The sequence below is a fragment of the Sorex fumeus genome, unplaced genomic scaffold (genome assembly GCF_029834395.1).
Source record: "Sorex fumeus unplaced genomic scaffold, SorFum_2.1 ptg000047l, whole genome shotgun sequence".
NCBI lineage: Eukaryota > Metazoa > Chordata > Mammalia > Eulipotyphla > Soricidae > Sorex > Sorex fumeus.
The window spans coordinates 33595522-33618415 of record NW_026606104.1 but is presented as its reverse complement, the minus strand read 5'-3'; the positions used below and the strand labels follow the sequence as shown (position 1 = coordinate 33618415).

Here is a 22894-nt window from a genome sequence, read left to right as displayed (position 1 = left end):
GATCATTAAGGGAAAGCTGGAATTAGAGGAAACGATTAAAGTGTGGAAGCAGTGGACACATGTTATACAGTTCTTCCATGAAACAGAAGCGCCAAGGCCAAAGGATTTCCTGTCCAAGTTCTACATTGGCCATGACCCGTGAAGTCTCCGTGGAAAAATGCATATTGCTATTTAAGTATTTTAGATCACAAATAAACCCAGTCTGTGATGGTAAAAAACAAAAACAAAAAAAACAGAAAACAAAAGCTTCAGTATCCAAAAACAGTATGTGGTTCAAAAAACAAGTTTTAGAATGTCTTTTAAAAAGTTCTAAATGATATACAATGAATTTTTAATCATTCTTTACTTATTCTTGTGACTGCCTCTTGTAAAGGTGAGCTGGTTTGAATTCTCTGGGCGGATATTTTTCTTCCCACTAAGCCTTAAGCTTCTCAAGATTAGGGCAGGGCTATTTCTGGGCGTCCTCCATGGCACAGCTGTCCATGAATGTGGGCTACTTAGACGAAGGGGTTATTATCAAGTCACATGACTGCAGCTTCCAGAGCTGTGACTTTTCTCCTCTGGATTAAATGATTCTATTTTATTCACTTCCAACCACTCAGGCATCTGCTGTTACTCTGCCAACATGCCCAAGCTCCCCCCCACTTCCCCCAGACCACTCAGCTGATCAAGAAGGAACTTTTTCCAAACTCACAATAGAAACACTTCCTGCAATAAGAATTAAGGTGGTTTAGGCAGAGCTGTCTGGCAAGCATGAGGTGACAAGTTCGAGTTTAATCTCCAGCACTGCCTCACAAGTGCTGGGAATGGTCCCAATGGCACTGACCTTGGGACCTCCCCTCCCCCCCCCACGCACAATGAAAGATGTAATCTGCGGTACACCACAATCAAGTGCGGGCCAGCATGGCAACTAAAGTGTGCCACCACCTGTGTGCACCATGACCAAGCCCATGCAACCCCGGCCATCACAGCAATAAAAGGGTCAGCAAAGGGGCAGACTTTATTTATATTTATTTAAGGCCACTCCTGGCAATGCACAGGGGTTATTTCTGTTCTGAATTCAAAATCACTTCTGGTGGCACTCAGGGAAGGTGGAACTTATGGGATGCTGGGGATCCAACCTGGGTCGGCCATGTGCAAAGCCAGTGCCTTACTCGCTGTACTATCATTTTTGCTCTTAATGGGGAATACTTAAGAAAAAAAAAATCTTCTGCTTAAAAAATAGTCTGTCCTGTCAGGGAATGGCCATGATTGCTAGAAGGACCTCATTCCCACAGCATCCAACTGTCACCAAGCGGAACCTCTCAGGAATTGTCCACTAATCCAGATGCTCCAAAGAGGAAAATGTTTTACAAGACATCTTTATAAACTAAGCTAACACAAGAGTCAAAATGTGCCTTCCAGGGTACTTGGGGGATGACGCAGAAGAGTGGACTGAATACTCAGTAAATATCACTCATTCCATTGATCTAATTCCAGCTTAAATTTCATCCTTTAAGTCCTGATTTAATATTAGGGTGATACAGAACAGCAATCCAAAAGAATGACACTCTTCATTCATCATGTCTGAGGATACCAGAAAGCAACCCAGCACGGTGCCAATGCACAGACCAGAGTCAGGCTCCTGAGTGGAGTCCCAGTTATGCCAAATACCAGTTGTGGGACTAACCGGGACCTGAGAGTGTGCCAGACTCCTGTGGCAGGGGGCGACAATGGCACCTTCCTCAAAGGGTGTTGTTTAACGGGATATGTCACACACAGGCTACTGTTATTGTTATACTTGTCTTATTACTCTTAAATCATCACATTCAGAATGCCCAAACTGCATTTATTTTTATGACCCCCCCCACCACCTCCCCTTTGTTGATGTTGTTGCCATGACCTGGGTTTGCACACCTATCTGGCTAGGGTGCTTCCCAAAGGTCCCACATCGGGTTTTGGTGTTCACCAAGGTTTGCGTTCTGGGTCGAGGCACACGAACTATGTGCAGTTGGAGGTGCTCTATAATTATTACTTAGAACCATTTCTCAAATACAACCCTTCTGGTACTCACTGTCCACCCCGAAAACAGGCTGCAAAGTCACTGCTGATGTTCTCTTTTCTTGTTTCTCATATTCACATGATTTTCAGGGCCAAGGACCCTCTAGACTGTCAGAGTTTTAGTGCTGGAATAGCTTATGCGTGTTCATCTTTCTCTGCTCCTTCTGCCCTAGTTCAGGGGAAAGGCTGTCGTCCTCGGGCAAAGTAACCTACCTGCTTCTTTTTCTCTTCCTTTTTTTTCTTATGCCAAACACAGTAACAAGTCTCAAAATGGAGACATTACTGGGCCCGCTCGAGAAAATCGATGAACAATGGGAGTACAGTGCTCCAGTGCTCCAATGTTGGGCTGGAACACAGGGTCTCACCATGCAAGCCAAATGCTCCACCACTACCTGCCCCCCGCTTCTATTCTTACCTCACCCCTTCAATCTGTCATATACTCAGATTTAACAATGAGCTTTCTACAATGTAAACTGGGAGGCTTGGGAGATGGCTCAGCAGCTTGAAGTATGTGCCTGGCAAGCGTGAGGCCAAGAATTCAAACCATGTGCTGTGTTGACCCTGACAGTCCCATGGTCACAATTATCAGAGGAGAGGTTGGAGAGAAAGTACAGGGACTAAGGTGAATATCTTGTATGTGTTCACCCTGGCTTGAACTCTGGCACTACATGGTCCCCTAAGTATCACCAGGTGGAGTCTTAGAGGCCCCAAGCAGCACCAGGTGTGGCCTGGGTAATCCCCTCCACTGCAGGGCCCCTGTAGCACTTGCATTTGCAATTGCCAGCCCAATTGCCCAAGAACTGTTGGGAGGGTGTGCTGGGCCTCCTGACTATGACTTGGAACAGAGTATAGCTATGATCCTATCACTGCTCTCCATAAAACTCTCCTGAGTTTCATTACACATGTAAAATAAAGTACAGGGCCAGTACATGGGTTAAGGCGCTGCCCTGCATGTGGATCACTTTGATCCTTGGCATCACACCATCTCTGCATACCACCAAGAGTGACCCCGGGGAACAGAGCCAGGAGTAGCCCAAGCGCTCCACCACGCTACTGTGCGGCCCCAAATCCACACCTCCCAATCAACCAGTCAAATAGAGTGCGGCTTGGACTTTATTATGCACCTTAACTCCCAGGATGTTCTTCGCCTTTGTTCCTTGCATACGGCCGCCTCATGGCCTGCTGCTATCTCCCATGAAGGTGCGCCATGCTTCCCTGCTTGCAATGTTTCCTATCCGACAATGTCACTTTTCTGTTTCTGGCCCAGTTTCTAATCATCTTTCAAGACTTGGCTAAAAGACGTCAGAGGTCAGTGCTTGAGAATGAGTTGAAGAAAGTTGACCAATATCCTTAAGAAAGAGTTTAGGAAGTAGTTTATAAAATAGGTGCTTTCAAAAAGTTTATTTTGGACACCCACACCCCACTGCTGCTGCTATCTAAGTTCATCTTATCAGGCCTGCTTCAGAAACTCATGATTAAAGAACAAATGAGATCAACTTGCGGCAAAAATTTCTCAGATATTTGTAAAAATTTGTAAGTCTACAACTGTACCTCATGGCGTTTCACTAATAAAAATTAAATTAAAAAAAATTTCTCAGATATACCAGCACCAGCTGAGGACTCTGATGTAATCGCAGGAGGGGGGTGAGCCAAGTTCCCACCGTGCTGAGGGCGAGGCAGCTGCCACCATGCCTATGGCTGGACTCCACTGCCTCATGACTAAGCTCCACAGAGATGCCCATCTGCCAAAGATTTCAGGTACACTGGGAATTTTTTGACTGAAAACTTTGGGCCTTTTCAGAGTTGGGGTGGGTAACCTTCCCACCCCCGTACTTCTGGAAGGCCCAACAACCACACCCATGATCCACCTCCACTGCCAAGTACGCTCGCTGCCCAGTTAAATATTCTAGGTTTTCTGGAGTGTGTGGCTGCATTTGAGGTTGCACGACATCTCCAAACTCTACAATACTAACATCCCAGTACTAGCACACCAGATTGGGTGGGAATGTAATGTAGATGCCAACTAAGCTTGATTAACAAAAACATTAACACAGAGGGCTCAAGTAGCAACAGCAACTTAGTAAACCCTCAGACAAGGATTTAATGTCCTCATGCTGAGATACAACAATTTTCACGCATTTACTGAAGTGTTTTTTGTTTAGTCCATTCCATTAGCCATTTAATGGTAACAGCAGGTAGGGTATTTGCTTTGCATGCAGCGGACCTGGGTTTGATCCCCAGCACCCAATACTGTTCCCCAAGCCTGCCAGGAGTGATCTTTGAGCATAGAGCCTGGAGTCTGCCCTGAGCACAGTCACGTGTGGCCCAAAAATAAAACAAAAAAAGTTTACTTGGGTAAACCTGGAAAGCCAATCATCAGAAATCATCTGAAGTTTACTAGGTGTTTCATATATGTCAGTACTTAATACGCATTTAAAAAATTTAATATTCGATAGCACAGTGGGTAGGGCATTTGCCTTGCGCGCAGCCAACGTGGCCGACCTGAGTTCGATTCCTCCGCCCCTCTCAGAGAGCCCGGCAAGCTACCGAGAGTATCTCGCCTGCACGGCAAAGCCTGGCAAGCCCCCCATGGTGTATTCGATATTCGATATGCCAAACACAGTAACAACGAGTCTCATAATGGAGAAGTTACTGGGCCCGCTAGAGCAAATCGATGAACAACGGGAGGACAGTGACAGTGACAATCCAGTTAATTTGATATGACAGCTATTTTAGAGATGTAGAAATTTGGGTTAAGTAATCTGACCAAGGACACAAAGATAGTAAGTGATATGGGAACTCTGGTCTATCCAACTTGGAAGCTGGTGGCCGGAGCCATTACCACAGTGCCATGCCATATTGCAATGTGTGGCCAACAGATCTAGTGGAGATTCTCATTGGACTTTGATGGAGATGCATTACTGAAATCAGGTGATTTAATGCTTATTTTCTGCTACTGGGTGTTGACATCAGCTACTACTGAGGTTATATTTTTTTAAGCTACCAGCATGGCTTGGTAGAGTTATGTTTTGTGATGGAGAAATGTTCAATCCAGGGGCTTCCATCTGTTTTCAACCTTCCATTCAGTCATTATGTACCGGCAGTGAGTAGCCACTAACCCCATCAAATGTAAAGGATCAGACCAACCCTCCATCCTTTATAAATCTGAAGGTGGAAAAACATGTTTTAAGAAATTAGTGGGGCTGGAGCGATAGCAAAGCTGGTAGGGCGTTTGCCTTGCATGCGGTCAACCCGGGTTCGATTCCCAGCATCCCATATAGTCCCCTGGGCACCGCCAGGAGTAACTCCTGAGTGCAGAGCCAGGAGTAACCCCTGTGCATTGCCAGGTGTGACCCAAAAAGAAAAAAAAAATTAGTTGATGCCTTTTATTTTTTAAATTATTACTATTATTATTATTACTATTTGGTTTGGGGGCCACAGCCTGCTGTGCTAAGGACTTACTCCTGGCTCTGTACTCAGAGATCACTCTTGGCAGGGCTGGGTTGACCCAGGCTGGCATGCAAGGCAAGCGTCCTATCCTCTGTACTATCTCTCCAACCAAACTGATGCTTTTTAAAGCCATATTCTCTCCAAATTTAATTCAGCAATTCTAACTGTGATGGATTTATTAAAATAAATAGCCTCCCTGGATTTCTAATACTTTTCCAGCACTAAGTATTAACTCTGAACAAAGGAAAGGCTATTTGAGAACAGGAAATTACAACCAGTAGCAGGTCATGCCTAAATCCTGGCTTCTTACACTGTGGATTTCGAACCCATGTAGGGTCATGTAACTGAATGTGGGGAGTTGCAAAGAAAATGTTAAACTGTGTTTTAAAATGATTTCATAATTTATAGTCAGTACATTATGTACCTACTTCATATACCCACAGTCATGCAAAAATATCTTTGGTGAAAAGGGGTCACAAGTGGAAAGTTTACAAAGCTCAGGTCTAAATTGTATTTCGTCCTCCTTACAGCATTCACAGCTTGAAGACCTAAATCCTTGTACTTCAGAATTTGGACGGCAACTTGTTCGAATTAAGCCACACCCAAATGTAAACCTCAGGTGCTATGGGCTGGTGTCACTGTGTTAAAGAATCCATTAGGCTGTGGAGAGGGTGAGACCTGAGCATACTCAGAGAGGACATGTCAGCACCACATGGTCCCATGAGCACTACTCGGAGAGTTAGAAGTAGCCCCTGAGCACTGCCAAGTCCATAACCAAAAGGAAAAGAAAAAACAACAACAACAACAACCAAAACCCAACAGCAACCAAAACACATGCTGCAGGAAGACTGCCTTGTTAAACAAATAATTTTTAAAGCTTCTCCTGTGTATTAAGCACCCAACAAATTAGTAATGCCAAAAGCAAGTGGTTTTTATATTTTTCCTATGTGAAAATGTGTCCCCAAGAAACATATCACCAGGAACTTGCGATAATATTATATTACATTATATTATATTATTAGAAATTATATTAACCGATGCCTCTCTCCAGCAGCCCAGAAGATTTAAGATATGAAAGTCACATTCTCCTATACATGTTCCAATGAATAGAATTATCTTACCCAATCCTTCCAGTTCCTGAACCACTTCTTTCCAAACGGGCTCGATGTGGATACAGCTAAAGCACCAATCAGAGGTGATCTTAATGAGGTAGGGCTTCTTGAAGCTATCTGGAACCACTTCGTTCACGTAATGGTAAAAGTGCAACAAATACTTTTCGTCACTTGAATCCCGCCGCTCAGAGTTAAAAGGGAAATTAAAAAATGACTCATCAAAATAAAAATTTTCATGGAAATGACGAAAGCGATACTCTCGCTGCTGTTGTTGTTTCTGGTAGCCCTGGTTATCTCCGGCATCACCATAGTGATCATAATTTGATCTCTTCTCTTCATTGGAAAGAATCTATAAAGAAAGGAGGGAAAAAAAGAACTCTATAAAAGGAAAGAGAAAAATCACTTTTCAAGACTTTCCTGCAAACAGTATGGAAGACAAAGTAAGAAAATATAAAGATCACAACATGATTATATATTCTAAACGTAGTCACTCGTCATGCCAGGAAATCTTCACTCAACACATTCATTATGCAGCTCAAATCCAAAATACTTCAGTCATTCTGACACTAATACTCATGTTGGTGAAAAGATTCTGAGCTATAATAATGCTAAACATAGCAGTAAAACAAAACTTAACAATGTTGCTCATTAGGGTACAACCACAAGAAAATGGCTCAGTCATAACATGGAATAATTTAAGGCAAGCTATTAAAGCTGTGAACACTTGAAGCTTATGTGAGCTGACTTTGGTTTCACTTAGAAGGAACTTTTAAGTCTAAAATGTGAGAACCTGTATTACGATGGCAAGTCAGGGAAGGGCGCTGCCTACGCAAATCAGGAAGCATGCACTTAGCTCTGATGCACATTCTAGGCTAATTTACATAAGCAGAGATGTTAAAAAAAACCACTGAAAATCTTTTCCAAATGTATTTGGAACCTTGTGTCATTTTAGGAACCACAGGCAAATGGGTCTGTGATTATTTAGTGCTCCCAGAGTGAGCATGTAAATTTCTAAATAAGGAAACAGAGACAAACATTGGCGGTCAATCTGTAATTCTAATTTGAACACTTTAATATAGACCAGTTTTTTTTTTTAAAGAATAAAATGTTCCGATGCTACTTTCAATATATTGGATGTGGCCAAATATGTTCTTTCCCGGCCCTTCCCCTCACCTAGAAGCTGAATTAAGGACATCAAAGATAACTTTACAGTACTAATCTCCTGGGGGGCGGGGTACAGGGGGCAGTGGGGAGTATTTTCTAAGAGCTAAGGGACATAACACAAAGTTTGATATGATACCTCATAAGCTTTGCTAATTTGAATGAACTTGTCTTCTGCTCCAGGATCCTTGTTTTTGTCAGGGTGCCTGAAACAAAAATAGGCAGGCAGTGAGAATGGATTTCATGCTGTACACATGGTTAGCTAACAACCTTTTGCACACAATTCACTATATCAGAGGCAAATGGAAGGCCATTTAATTGAAGTGTCTTAAAAATAAACATAGCAGCAATGGGTTACTTCACACGATAACAACCACAACATGGAAACTCTGAAACCAGCAGTTATTCCTAAAGCACTTAGAAGTACCAGAGAGTACTGCAGCATCTCATTAAGGAAAGGGTGGGGGGGAGGGAATGGGGATATTGGATATTTCTATTGCTCCTGAACAATGAGTGCTGGCTCATGGCTCAAGGCCCCTATCAAGAACCCACTTTCATTCCCCATGGCAGCATCTCATCCCAACATTAGAATACTTTCAATGCAAGTATTCCTTCTGATAACTCAGCAGACACTGGAAACAGGGTATAGGATGCCCTACATATTTGTTTAGTGACAACCATGCATCTTGCTACTGACACTGAAATGAGAACACTGTAGTTTTCATATGTACTCTGATAGCCCATTCTGCCCGTGATTGCTTTTTACCCACGAAAGAAAAATTTCAAGTCATATGCTTTGAAATTGTGAGAAAATGAAAATGACGATATCAACTTCAGTTTTTGGGGAGTTTGAAGACTAGAAAACAGGGGCTGGGTTTTATTTTCTTAGAACCCATTAGCGTCTGATAAAATAAATGCTTTACATTCATTGTTACTTCGATATTCATTTTATGAAGACCATCACAAAGCTTATTTTTATTTATTTTTGGTCTTAGGGCCACATTGGATGGTGCTCAGGGATCATATGGAATGCTAGAGATCAAACCCAAGCTGGCTATGTACAAGGCAAGTGGCTTACCCACTGTACTATCATTCCAACCCCTATTTTTATGTAATTTTTATGTAATGACTTCTTTTAACTTCTGGGAAATTTCCTCTAGCAAAGTTTCAGCAGAAACAACCCAGTAAGAAGCAAATGACCACACAAATAGTGCCAAGTACACCAACATAAAAATAATTTAATATTTGACCAACTTACTCTAGTAGAAACATATCTGAATGAATTATGGCATATAACCTAATTTCTCTAAAAATAATGTAACTCCAAATGGTTGGCTGTTGAGTTTAGACATGATTTCTCACTTAACTAGTTAATCCTTGTTAAGTATTAGTGGGCGGGAGAAAAAAAAAAACGCCACAGCTAGATATAAAGAAAATAGAATGACTTAAAGAAACAAGATGATGATTGCAAAGCATGTTTCTGGGTGACAAAAACAAAAAATGTATTTCTATATTCAAACTTAGGCCAAAGGCTGAGATGATAAAAATTATTCAATTTCACAAATGAAGATTTGCACTCAGAACTCTATAGGGGAAGAAAAGTTCGGAAGAGGCTTTTATGGAGACGGAGCAAAGAGTGGAGAGTCCTGAGAGCAACAGACTAACCCTTACAGACCCTGTAGCAGAGAAAACCAAGGTGAGAATAAGAGGGAATCACAAGGCAGTTTCAGCTCTATAAGAAAACTTTTCCTAATTGCAGGAGGATATCTCGTAGCTGAAAACATTTTAAAAAGGAGAAATGCAGCTCTAAGAAAGTACCCTCCAATGCTATTTTGAGTGCAATTCACAAACTGCAACATCATAAATCTCCTTTAAAATGTCAAAGTGAAGAGGGCCAGAGTCATAGTACAACAGGTAAGGGGTTAGACCCCCAGCATTCCATATGGTTTCCCGAACACTGCCAGGCCTAATTCCTAAGTGTAGAGCCAGGAATAAGCCCTGAGCATTGCTGGGTGGGGCTCCAAAACCAAACCAACCAACAAAATAAACCGCCCAAAGTGAAGGAAATACTAAGCTTCACTGCTACTGGCTGTTGGAAATAAAATGATGGCAGAGGAGCTGGGGATGTAGCTGAGAGGCAGGGCACATTGCTCTACAAGCACAAGACTGTATTTGAGTCCAGACCCTCCTACTCCTCTAAAGAATATTGGAAACAAAAGTAAAAGGTAAAGTTTACAACCCACTTTACCCTTCAGGTCCCTGAGCGTGCTACCCCTATTTATTTCCAATTAACTTTTGCTGCTGCTGTTTTTTGTGTTTTTGGTGGTGTTCAGGCTGGGGGTGGGGGAGGGGGGGTCTATGATGCTGGGACTAGAACCTGGGTCTCCTATATGCAAAACATGAATTCCAACCCGTTGAACTCTTTCTCTGATCCTCAAATCAACTTTTAAGATACCGTTTCCAGAAATATGAGGCGTTGTTTATATTTATTTTGGTGCCAGGGACTGAACCCAGGGCCTCCTGTATGTGAAGCAGACATTCTGCTACTGAGAAACATCCTTGGTCTGGAGTTGTTTATTTGCCAATGTAGATGTAAAGGCCCTCCCGTTGATCATCGATTTGCTCGAGTGGGCCCAGTAACGTCTCCATTGGAGACTTTGTTGTTACTGTGTTTGGCATATTGAACATGTCACGGGGAGCTTGCCAGGCTCTGCCGTGCGGGCAAGATACTCTCGGTAGCTTGCTGGGCTCTCCGAGAGGGGTGGAGGAATCGAACTCGGGTCGGCCATGTTGGCTGCGTGCAAGGCAAACGCCCTACCGCTGTGCTATCGCTCCAAGCCCAATGTAGATGAGGAAAGAAAATAATTTATGATACAACATAGTTATTGGGAGAAAACTTTTACATGAAGAGCTTTTGAGAAATCTAAGAAACACTTTTATTTTTTTTGAAGGGGGGTTTTGGGCAACACCTGGCAGTGCACCTCTGCACTCAGAAATTATTCCCAGCGGTGCTGTGGAACCATATGGGATGCTGAGGATAGAACCTGGGTCAGGTGTGTGCAAGGCAAATGACTACCCGTTGTATTATCACTCTGGCTCCTAAGAAACACTATTAAGTAAAACACAGTAGAAGATTACAAATCCAGTTGCACAATTAACTACTCCCTTCCCAAGCTCGTTCTAAAAAAGCCAAACTGTGAACTACCATTTTCATATGAAAACATTGAGGTAAAGCAAACTATTTGGGGGATAAAAACACTGCCAGAAAGGTAGAAAAATCAGAACAGTGAAAACAGGAAGGTAAAGTGAAATCTTAGATTTCCATTGGATCAACTCTTTTAATTTCTATTGTGATGAATTACTTAGAGACCACCTAATTAAGGAAGAGAAGCACATGACTCAATTAATATTAAAACCCTTTTCAGTTCTGGAAGACAGAAAAGACTTAAGCTGTATTTTAATAGGTGCTACATATTAATTCCGCCCATTCATTGTAGTCTTGAAAATATCAAAAGTCATACTTTGCCCAAAGAATGTTGCTACTTAAATTGTAGATTCCTATATTTTTCTACACATATAAAGAGACAAGGGCTTGAAAAGTCACACAAAGCAACCTGACTCTAAAGAGTATCCCTGAAAGAGGTCACCCATAAATAGTATTTTTATTATTTTAATTTGGCGATAGGACAGCGAGTAGGGCATTTGCTTTGCACTCAACTGACCCGGCTTCGATTCTTCCGTCCCTCTTGGAGAGCCTGGCAAACTACTGAGAGTACCACACCCGCACGGCAAAGCCTGGCAAGCTACCTGTGACATATTCAATATGCCAAAAACAGTAACAAGTCTCACAATGGAGTCATTACTGGTAACCGCTTGAGCAAATTGATGAATAATGGGAGGACAGTGACAGTGCTACAATTTGGTTTCTGGGCCACACTTTGCTGTTCAGAACTTACTCCTGGTCCTGGGCTCAGGGATCACTCATGGCAGTGCTTGGGGGACTATATGTGGTGGCTGGGCTAGAATCAGCGTCAGCTACATGCAAAGCAAAAGCCCTACTTGCTAAACTATTGCTCTGGCCCCATAATAAGTATTTTTAGTAATAAATTTTGACTTTTTATGACATGAATGTGGTCATATTCAAATACTGGCCCTATCCAATATTATATACACCAAGTATTATAGTCTAAGCTACATTTACCTTCACCACAGCAGCGTGTACCACTCAGAGCCCTCTCTATTGGGAGGAGGCCTTTGGCAGTACTGGGTGCACAGCGTTATCTGCCCGTGGCATCTCTCCTCTTACACAAAAGCCTCCAAACCCAAACACTAACCCACTCACTTACTTCTGCCCTACTCGTCAGTGACTGAAAAGCAAAACAATGTTAAACTACCTGTTGGTGCAGAAGGCCAAACTATGGAACCCAGAGGTAATACAAACTGAACAACACTGAACATAGGCTTCCTTGCCCATAAAACAAGGACAGTGATATCCCCCTATATCAAGTAATAAGAAGGTCTAAATGGTGCTCAGTGACAAAGCCCACCCCAAACCTTCCTTTGATTCCATATGATTGATCCACTGGTGGTTTTTCCACCTGGCTCCTGCCACTACCCACTTCCTGCTTTATAATTCAACACTTCTGCCTTTTTTTTTTGGGGGGGGGTGGGGACGCATACCCAGCAGTGCTCAGGGGTTACTCCTGTTTCTGCATTCAGGAACTACTCCTGGCAGTGCTCGGGGGACCACATGGGATGATGGGGAATGAACCTGGGTCAGCTGCATGTAAGGCAAGTACTCTCCCCACTGTACTATGGCTTTAGCTCCTCCAACACTTCTACTTCTTAGGCGTGTTCCAGCAGTGGAAGAAGAAGTTGACCATATCTGTCTAAGATACAGCCGGATTCGATTCCTCCGCCCCTCTCGGAGAGCCCGGCAAGCTACCGAGAGTATCTCACCCGCGCAGCAAAGCCTGGCAAGCTACCCGCGACGTATTCGATATGCCAAACACAGTAACAAGTCTCAAAAAACTGGAGCCATTACTGGGCCCGCTCAAGCAAATCGATGAACAACGGGAGGACAGTGACATTTTAAAATTATTGTTTTCTTGCTAATGTACTTTCATCATCTCAAGCAAATATAATATTTGTAATAGAATTATGATTTTTCTATAAAGTGCATTTTACAAGTAATATACTCAGTTCCTGAATATCTTTTTAAAATTAGGACAAAGGTTTTTATTCTAAAAAAATATGTATTTTTCTCTTTTTGTGCAAGGGATTCAATCCAGGGCCTCACAAATTCAGGGAAACTGTTCTACTGTTAAGTCATGTGTCTAAGTCATATCTCTAACTCTTAAAAAAAATTGTCTTTTGAAAGCTTAAAAATGTATAATCTAAACAATGTTTACTTTAGCAATGAGATTCTTGAGCATCATGGGACAGGCAACTTATCTTTTATTGATTATATGATTAAAAATTTTTTAAAAAATGGGGGCCATACCTGGTAGTTCTGGGGTTAGGAGGCCACTCAAGTAGCCTCCAGGGTTGTTCCTGGTGGAATTCTGGGGACCGAGAGGTGCTGAGCATTAAACCTGGGCCTTTTACATGTAAAGCATATGTTCAGCCCATTGAGCTTTCTCTTGAGCCTTATGTATGTATATGTACATGTATATATGTGTGTGTATTATATGTAGATATATACATACTTAAATTAAAGTTACTTTACTATACTTTGACATTAAATATACAAAGAGTATCTAAGGCAATTCTCTAAGTAAAAAAAAATTCCTTAAAGGAGGATTTCTAGCAATATAAGTTTTAGATCTCATCACTAAAAAATAAGAAAAAAAAGTTGGGTCAGAAAAATAGTACGGGGATAAGGCACTTGCTTTGTACACAGCTGACCCAGGTTTGATCTCTGGCACCACATATGGTCCCAGAGGACCCCCAAGAGTGACTTAAGACACTAACCAAGACCTAGAGAGAGCTAGGAGTAAGATCTGAGCATAGCCTTGTGTGGTCCCAAACCAAACCAAACTAAACCGAACTAAAAAACCAAAAACCAAACAAACAAATGAACAAAAAAACCCCAAACCAAAAGACCCCCCATAAGTATTAGCTCTATCACATAAAATATTACAGACATATATATAGTAAATTTATTGAATTAGAATAGACAAAATTTTTATTAGGCTTCATTCTCTTGCTAAAACTACTTAGCTTATATTAAACTGCTATTTCTTTGTTTCACCTACCATTCCCGGGCGAGCTTCTTATAAGCCTTTTTAATATCGGCCTGACTGGCTGTTCGGCTCACCCCTAGGATTCTGTATGGGTCAAAATCCAACGCAGACAGATTTTGCAGGATCAGAACCAGAACTATCAAGAACTGCCAGGAAATGCTCAACTTTTTCACTTCCATTTCTCTTCCTTTCCAGGGCTGAAATGATTGAAGAGGCAGTGAGTGTCAGCGGTAGAAACCTGAACAGTCTTGCTTTTTAGGTAAAGGTCAAAGATATACAGATGCAAAACAAAACAACAAAAGATATTTTTTCAGAAAAAGTGTCAAGCTATTTGACTGTAGCTTTTAAAATCAACAAACCTGCTGCTATTTTAGAATATCACAAATAAGAACATCCGATGAAAAGATGAGCAGTCAGAATTAACAGCAATCGTCCAGTCTCCATGGGTTAGAAAAGCTTTAGAAATGATTGAAAATGAATGAGATGAAGAAATAATAAGTGAATATGGCAAAACATAGATGGGAAATCATGGTTATTACAGAACTATTACACTAATTCTGGCAATAATAGCTTATACTTAAAGTATGTGACTTAAGAGATATATACCTCCCTGAGTACTAAATAAATTAATGATACAGTAAGATTTTCTATGTGCAAAATTACAAAATCAAATAGCTGTTATATTCTTGGGGGTTAAATTTATACAAATATGGAAGTGAATCTTCTCAAAAACAACAAAAAAATCCTGTGCAGTTAGGCCCAATTCTATTCTTTCTCGCCACATTTGAACAGAAAAATAAGTTATTTGATTAAATTATTTACTTATTTGTGGACCACACCCAGTGATACTTAGGGATCATTCCTGGCTATATTTGGGAACTAGATGGGGTTCCTGGGATGGAAATCAGGTGGGCTGAGAGCAAGGCAAGAACCTGATTCGCTGTACCATTTCTCCTGCCCCTGAGAAGTCTTTTTTTATAAAAAACCACTGGCAATATTGTAAGCATTATAAATGGAGACCTCAGGAGAGAAAATGCACACACACACACACACACACACACACAAAACTCCATTTCATTTTCCATATGAAGAAGTACAAATGCAAAGACTATATATCAGGTTTGGTCTTCAAATGTTAAAGCTCCGTCTCTGGTGTGTGTAGTTATTGCATTCATTATATGTCCAGAAATAATACTGGTTGGTTAATGAATGGACATGGTAGTGTGGCTTGGCACTGACATACACAAGCCAGAACTCTGTGGCAAAACATAATGAGTTTTCTTTCTTTTTCTTCTTTCTTTCTTTTTTTTTTTTAATTTGGGCCGTGGCAGGTGGGACTCAGGACTCCTGTACTATCTCTCCGGTCCCTGACAATGAGTTTTCATGGTTTCTCATAAACCTATTTATTTGGACTTCTCATAAACCTCTTAATTTTTCGGTTTTCGGGCCACACCCAGTGGTGCTCGAGTGTGAGGTAGCCCACCAGCGCTGCTTGCTTGGGAGACTATGCCATGCTGGAGACCAAACCCGGCCTCCACCACACGAGACATCCGCGCAGCCTCTTGAATGAACTCTCCCTTCCTCATAAACCTGAAAGTTTTAAGGTTCAAGTGAGTGTTTAAGGAGACACCTTATGGGGGGGGGGGGGGGGCGCTGAGCTGTAGCAGCGGGCTTTGACAAGGGAAGTCTAAATGCTGCCTAAGTGGGTCTAAGGTGGGGGGGGGGGAGTCCTTTAAAACCAGCGACTCTCATGGTCAACGTTTAGACTCGCTGGAGGACTGGAACAGGAGCCTCAACCAACCAACTTTCTCCTTATGAGGGCAACTCACATCGGCCCTGCCAATACGGGGAGCGCGCTCAGAGTGACATAGCGACGACGGGCGCTGGAATCAGGCAGAGACTGGGCATCGCCCTCCACTGCAGGCGACCTTGGACCAGTTACTGAAACGTGCCGAGCTTCCACCTAACTATCCACAAACTGGGGCGAATGAGAGCACCTTGCAAGGATCTCGGGAGTCCGGCGTACGCAAGGATTTGCTGGGCGCCGGTCAACAATCGATACCTGGCACTCGGTGATCAAACGTTCTCTCGACCACGCAGGGCAAGCACTGCCTGGTTCCAGCGCGCCAGTCGCTTTCCGCAGGCGGGCGCAAAGGCGGGGGCCAGTGAAGCGTTTTCGCTGACCCTGCTGGCCTCGGGGCCAGCAGAATCCAGTCCAACAGGTAGGCTACAGCCCACAGAGTCCCCTGGACCAGGCGGTCGCTCCCAGGGCCACACTCTCTACGTCTGAGCACCCCGCCTCGAGCTCCCGCCGGAGGTCACAGCTCTCCGGCCCCCGAGAGCCCTGGGCCTGGCCCAATGGCTCCAGGTTCCTCCAGGGCCCAGGGGGAACCCGGAACGCAGAGGAATTGACAGATCTTTAAGGCAGCCCGGCCCCGCCACCTCGGTGGCTCCGCGCGTCACGCCAGGAAGGAGTTACCAAGGAAGGGCACCGGCCTAACCGGTGACTGCAGAGTCCGTGCTCCAGTGAGTCCGCTGAGCCTGGAGTCTCCGGTCCACACCAGGGATCGTCAGGGCCTGGGGAGGAGAAATAGGAGGGAAGGAGCCGGAGAACAGTCACGTGATACTTAAAGGGCCAGCGCACCGAAGGCGCGAACGTCACAGGTCGAGGGCCTCGACTTCGCGAATCTATTTTGTCCCTTCCAGCGTACCGTCGGCGCGTGGACCAGACACAGTTGCTATAGCAACGAGGCGCGCTCTGTGGCTGGATCCAAAAGGAGAGTCGTGACCAAAGAGGCCAAAGCGTGCCTCCTAGCGAGGCAAAGTCGCATTGCATGATGGGATGTGGGAAAGACCTCCCAGATCCAAGGAGGCGTTTACACTCGGTCAGAGATGCCCCTCGTCTAACAACAGTTGCTAGGATGGGGAAGCAATCTCTGGTCCCTGTTCTCTTTAACCCTATTCATAGAATCTTAGAGCGTCAGAGTTGGAAGAGACCTTAGGGATCCTTCCTAGTCTAGCTCCTCCATAAACGAATAGGATACTGAGGCCCAGAAGAGGGACAGGGACTTCCCTGTCCACAGCCCAGAATCCAGGGTTTACCAGTCCTACTTAGCAAAAAGCAAGTTACGTCCTAGAGTGTGTTAGTTCCTATCTTTTGTTCCTGAAAGGGAAGTATAGTGTACGAAAGTCACAGGTCAATCAAGTAGACTTTCACAGTAGAAACCAGGGCCACAAGGATAGGTTCATGGTACAAAGGGGGAGGAGGAGTGCAGTTAGAGAAGGGACCTTTATGCTCTTATGACAATGAGAGTTGGAAATTATCACTGTGGATACAAATTGGATGCTGAAAGGAGGTAAAGTGATGTAGATGATACCCTTTCAGAAACACAGTAACAGTATTGCAAGCCACACACACATACAGAGAAAGAGAGAGAGAGAGAGAGAGAGAGAGAGAGAGAGAGAGAGAGAGAGAGAGAGAGAGAGAGAGAGAGAACAAATGTCTTTCATTGAGTCCGGCTGTGTGGGTTGGAGGGAAACTGGGGACATTGGGTGGGAAATGAAACACTGGTGAAGCGGATGAGTGTTGGAACATTCAGTCTGAATGTTTAGTTGAGCACTGAAACTGAAACTCAGTCATAAACAACTTTGTAACTATAGCTCATGGTGATTCAGTTAAAACAATTCCGGACAATGTAGACTTTCACTGAGATAGGTTCCTTGGGATATAAAGAGATCTTATACCCCCTCCCCATTCCTGTTGCTATTTAATCTTATTTTTTAAAAAACATCCTTGCCTTGATCTCTCACTAGTTATGTTGTTTATTGTGTCTTCCTGCAATAGAATGTAAGCTCCTAACTGCAAGGCAGTTTTTGTTGCTTGAGATGCTGGGGGCTATTTCCAGTTTGGTGCTGTCATTTGGTTCCCCGAATCTGGGGCAGTGCATTGTTCTGAGGTTGGAATCACAATTCAGTATGCAAAACATGAGATCTAGCCTTTGAGCTATCTCTCTGGTCCTCTAATGTCAGGCTTTTTTGTTTGTTTTCTTTACCTGTATAGTCTTGCTTTTTGTGCATGACAGGATATGACAGTGAATACTTGTATTCAGTTAAAAATGGGGTAAAAACTTTGCTGCTCAAGAGAATATTTTCCAAGATGAACTTAGAGTCAGATTCTGGTTTAAATTTGGCCTTCCTCTGCCACTTACTGCTTCCTCTGATTCCTAGAATGGTGTCCATTTCTTTGACTCTTAGCCTCCCATCTGCAAGATAGAGGAACAGAATATTGTTTTCTAGTAGGATTGTAGTAAGGGCTAAGTGAAAAAATGCAGTGTGAAGTGGTGGCAAATGTTTAATATACAGGATCGATATACGTACATAATTTTTTCTTTTGCTTTTTGGGTGGGCTGGAGCTATCACACAGTGGGTAGGGCGTTTGCCTTGCACACGGCCGACCCGGGTTCGATTCCTCCACCCCTTTCAGAAATCCCGGCAAGCTATCAAGGGTATCCCGCCCGAACAGCAAAACCTGGCAAGCTACCTGTGACATAGTTGATATGCCAAAAACAGTAACAATAAGTCTCACAATGGAGACATTACTGGTGCCCGCTCGAGCAAATCAATGATCAACGGGAGGACAGTGCTACAGTGCAGTACTTTTTGGGTGACACCCAGCGATGCTCAGGGGCTACTCCTGACTCTGAACTCAGGAATTACTCCTGGTAGTTCTCCAGGGACCATATGGATTGCGGGGTATCAACCCTGATCAGCATGTACAAGGCAAATAAATGTCCTACCGGCTATACTATTGCTCCGACTGCCAGGATTGATGTTTTTTAAACATGGAAATGAACTGTATAAACTGGGGGTTTGGAAGACAAGACTTCTGTGAGGTCTCTCCCCCCTTCACTCCCACTTTGTAGGAGGTGATAGAATTGCAGTGAAGAAAGAGGGATCGAAAGATCTTGTGGAGCTAGAGAGATAGTATAGTGGGTAGGGCACTTTCCTTGCACACAGTGACGTGGATTTGATCCCCGTCACATATGATTCCTCCGAATCCCCTGAGTGCAGAGCCATGAGTAAGTCCTGAGCACCACCAGGTGTGGGCCCCCAAACAAGCAAACAAACAAAATCTTACAAGCTGGGCTTGGCTGGATGACATTCTTGAGAAGGCAGGATGGGGTACATGAACGTAACATTTACTGTCTTACTGGGGATTGGGGTACTAGATGCAGAATGGACCAAGACAGCATGCATGCACTGCTGTTCCTACTAGTAGGGTTGAGGGGTAGACAATTTGAGGGGACAGGGTGTATTCAGGTCACACCCATCGGTGCTCAAGGAAGTACCTTAACCACTACAGCGTTTCTCCCGCTCAGTTAAGATAAGTGGAGTGTGCTTGGGGGCGGGCGAGACTCCTAGGCGAAAGTGGGCCTGTCGCGGGGGCGGGGAAGGGGGCGTGTCACGGACGGGGCGGGGAAATGAGCGTGACTAGGGGGCGGGGCGTAGGTGCGGATGCGGCAATTCGGGTGGGAATTGGCTCGGTGACCCCGCCCAGGGGCGGGGCCTGGGGGCGCGGGTGGCTGCGGAGGCGGGGCGCAACGCGGGGGCCGGCCCCGGGGCGGGTCCGGAGGCCCGGGCGGGGCCCTAGGACTTCAGGCCCGGAAGCAGTGGTCGGCTGCCAGCGCCGCTGTCTTGAGTCCGCGATGGACGAAGCAGATCGGCAGACCCTCCGGCGGTGCCGGGTACAGTTGGTTAGTGAACTGCAAGTAGATTCGCTCTGGGACCATCTGCTGAACCAGGAGCTCTTCACCCCCGACATGATCGAGGAAATCCAGGTGCGCCCCCCAACCCATCCAGCTCAGCGGGGCACACCCCAGCTTCCCGCGCGCAGCGCAAACGAGGTGTCATGGATGGGGACAATGAAGTGGTGCAGAGAGGGCTGCTGAGGTCGCAGCAGGACCCTGCAGCGGAGCTTCTGCTCTCCTGTGCCCCACCCTTCCCCCACGGGCCACCCATCATTCCCTCTTTGGGTAACCATTTGCGTGGGTACCCCGTTTTCCCTAGAGCGTTAAACCCACCGACGCGGTGTTCTTGGGAAAATCACTTAATTTAAGTCTGTTTCACGGTCTTGAAATGGTGACAACTCTTGTATCTCCAGGGTTAAACGAGATAACGGGGTTAAAGCTTGTCCTGTCCAGAGGAAGAGCCTGAGTCAGTGTATGGTGACGCGCTGTGCTCTCTGTGTTTTGACCAGCCCCCTGTGTCTTGTTATTGTTTTTGTTTTGGGTGGTGGGGGCTACTTTGGGCTCGGTGCTTTTTTTTTTTTTGTCGTGTTGGGGGGAACATATGGGTTTGCGCCATGGTTCCTGCAAGCAAAGTATGTATGCATATAGCATGTTTGCTATATGGCCCATTGAGCCATCTTCCTGGCCCCAGTTTCCTGCATTAGGTGTAGGTTTGTTAAGGGCTTTTGGAGATGCCTAGTAGTGAGAGAATTAAATACATTATTTGAAGTTCTCTTTAAATACTTAAAAAATTTTTTTTTTCTTTAAATACTTTTATGTAGGGTCAGAGAGATGGTGCCAACGGCTAGTGCTCATCCTTTTATATGCAGGAGCCAGGATTTGATCCTGACACTTCATGGTCCCCAAACATCTGCTGGAGGGATGGAGAGAGAGAGAGAGAGAGAGAGAGAGAGAGAGAGAGAGAGAGAGAGAGAGAGAGAGAGAGAGAGAAAGAGAGAGAGCGCTCAACACAGGCTTAATATCCAGTTTGTGTACCACCCAGTTCCCTGTCAACCCCACCAAATGAAACTTCATCATCATGGGAAAGTCTCTTGGATTGTTTAGCTAAAAGTAAAGAAAGGAAACTCCTCTTTACCGAGGAGTATTAATCAGAGAAGAACTCTGAGTAACTGCTGTGTGGCCACATAAGACTGGAAATGCCTCTATCTGCAGGGAACATTCACAGAGGCTTTAACAGCTCAAATGCCTGTTGGAGGCCCAATGAGTGGGCACTAGAGAAGGCACTCTTTGCCTCGTAACTCCAGCTGTGTATGGTTGTACCCAGGCAGGAATGCTGACTGGTGTTGCCCTATCATTCGCATTTGAATTTTTTTGTTGTTTTGGATCTTGGTGTCATACCTGGAAGTGCTCAGGGCTTATTCCAGTTCTGTACTCAGGGATTAATTGTAGGGATATTCAGTGAACCGTATGCAGTGCCAGGGATTAAATTGAACTCTGAAATTTTTAAAAGATAAAAAAATTGATATTTAAAATTTTCAGATCCATTGATTTCAAATGTTAGCAACCACCCAAATTCACTATTTTCAAAGAATGTTTATGAGCAGTTGACTGCTATCTTGCCTGGTAAACATATGACTATTATAAGGTAATAAAACCATCTGGAACTAGGTGGATTTGAGCCCTCAGCCTGACCTTGTTTCATATGACTAAGTCAAAACGCCTTTCTGTGACTCAGTTACCCTTATCTGGAAAGAGGTAATAATCATCACTTAGCCCCGTAAGGTTCTTGAGGGGGCTTAAATGACATGATTTTTTTTTTTTGCTTTTTGGGTTACACCTGGCAATGCACAGGGGTTACTCCTGCACTCAGGAGTTACTCCTGGCAGTGCTCAGGGGACCATATGGGATACTGGGAATCGAACCCGGGTCAGCTGCATGCAAGGCAAACACCCTGCCCGCTGTGCTCTCTCTCCAGCCCCATGACATGATATGTTTAACACAAGGTCCAGCTTCCTATGAGTGTTCAGTGTGGAGAGAAATCAAGACACCATCATCTACTTGCAGAGAAGTCATCATGTAACTGTTTCACTCATTAAAATGATCTTCATAGTGACATTATAGGTGTTTGCTGATCAACATGATACCCATTAGCCACAGGGGATAACTAAATCTATGGTAATTAAAATTAAGCACTGTAAGAATTCACTTCCTCAATTGTTTACCCCAGTACTGGGTAGTCACACATGATTGATAGCCACATAATGGACACTGGCAATAAGGAAAGGAATATTTCTGTACTGGAGAGATAACTTAAAGGGCTGGAGCACAGGCTTTGTATACTGGAGCCTTGGGTTGGATCCCTGTTACCACATAACACATCCATCTCCCCATGCCCCCCACCCCTGCCCTGTCCCCCACCTCCCATCACTGCTGGGAATAACACCTAGCACCACCAGTTATCTTCCCTGTCAACCCCACCAAATGAAACTTCATCATCATGGGAAGGTCTCTTGGATTGTTTAGTTTGGTTTTGTTGTTTTTCTTCTTGTTGTTGTTATTTTGTTTAATTTTTGCTATATCCAGTTGTGATCTGGACTTATTTGCTTATTTCTAGCTCTGTACTCAGGATCACACTGGAGGACTTAGGGGACCATATGGGATGCTGGGGACTGAACCTAGGTCAGCTGCATACAAGGCAAATGCTTTATTTGTTGTGCTATCACTCTGGCCCCTTTGGGTAGCACTTTGATAAGATACTTGAGGATAGGTTGGTGTCTCATTGCTGTGAATCCTGATAAACTTGCCTGATGCTGGTTTTAAAAGGGTAACCCATGGATAACCAATATCCTCTCCCTATTCCCCCCGTTCACTGTCTCAGTAACAAGCTCTAGCACCCCTATACCTGTTAACTTTAACCATTCCCACAGTGTCACAATCTATTGTCCATGTTGATTCTGGGTTTAGGGGTGGACTGAAGTCCAACAAATGAGACCTTTTTGTTTGTAGCACTGTAGCACTGTCCTCCCGTTGTTCATCGATTTGCTCTAGCGGGCCAGTAACGTCTTCATTGCGAGACTTGTTGTTACTGTGTTTGGCATATTGAATACATTACGGGGAGCTTCCCAGGCTTTGCCGTGTA

General features: G+C 44.2%; 2 protein-coding genes across 5 annotated transcripts in view; one reads left to right on the top strand and one right to left on the bottom strand.

The window, feature by feature from the left end:
* The window catches only part of DNAJC16 (DnaJ heat shock protein family (Hsp40) member C16), a 46182-nt gene extending 29571 nt beyond the window's left edge, over window positions 1-16611 (bottom strand). The window contains exons 1-4 of one of the 4 annotated variants that reach the window (XM_056123045.1): window positions 16488-16611; window positions 14021-14205; window positions 7903-7969; window positions 6612-6951 (exon numbers count right to left, since the gene is read on the bottom strand). In XM_056123045.1, the coding sequence (XP_055979020.1) occupies window positions 6612-6951; window positions 7903-7969; window positions 14021-14187 (574 nt within the window). In that variant the 5' untranslated portion in view covers window positions 14188-14205; window positions 16488-16611. Of the gene's footprint in view, window positions 1-6611; window positions 6952-7902; window positions 7970-14020; window positions 14206-14367; window positions 14431-16005 lie in introns of those variants that run through there. The other 3 variants (XM_056123044.1, XM_056123043.1, XM_056123046.1) reach the window with 3 other exon arrangements.
* Window positions 16612-19610: 2999 nt separating this feature from the next.
* CASP9 (caspase 9) overlaps window positions 19611-22894 on the top strand; it is a 30379-nt gene continuing 27095 nt past the window's right edge. Inside the window, exon 1 of the mRNA XM_056123337.1 lies at window positions 19611-19845. Within this exon, the coding sequence (XP_055979312.1) occupies window positions 19714-19845 (132 nt within the window). The 5' untranslated portion in view covers window positions 19611-19713. The remainder of the gene's footprint in view (window positions 19846-22894) is intronic.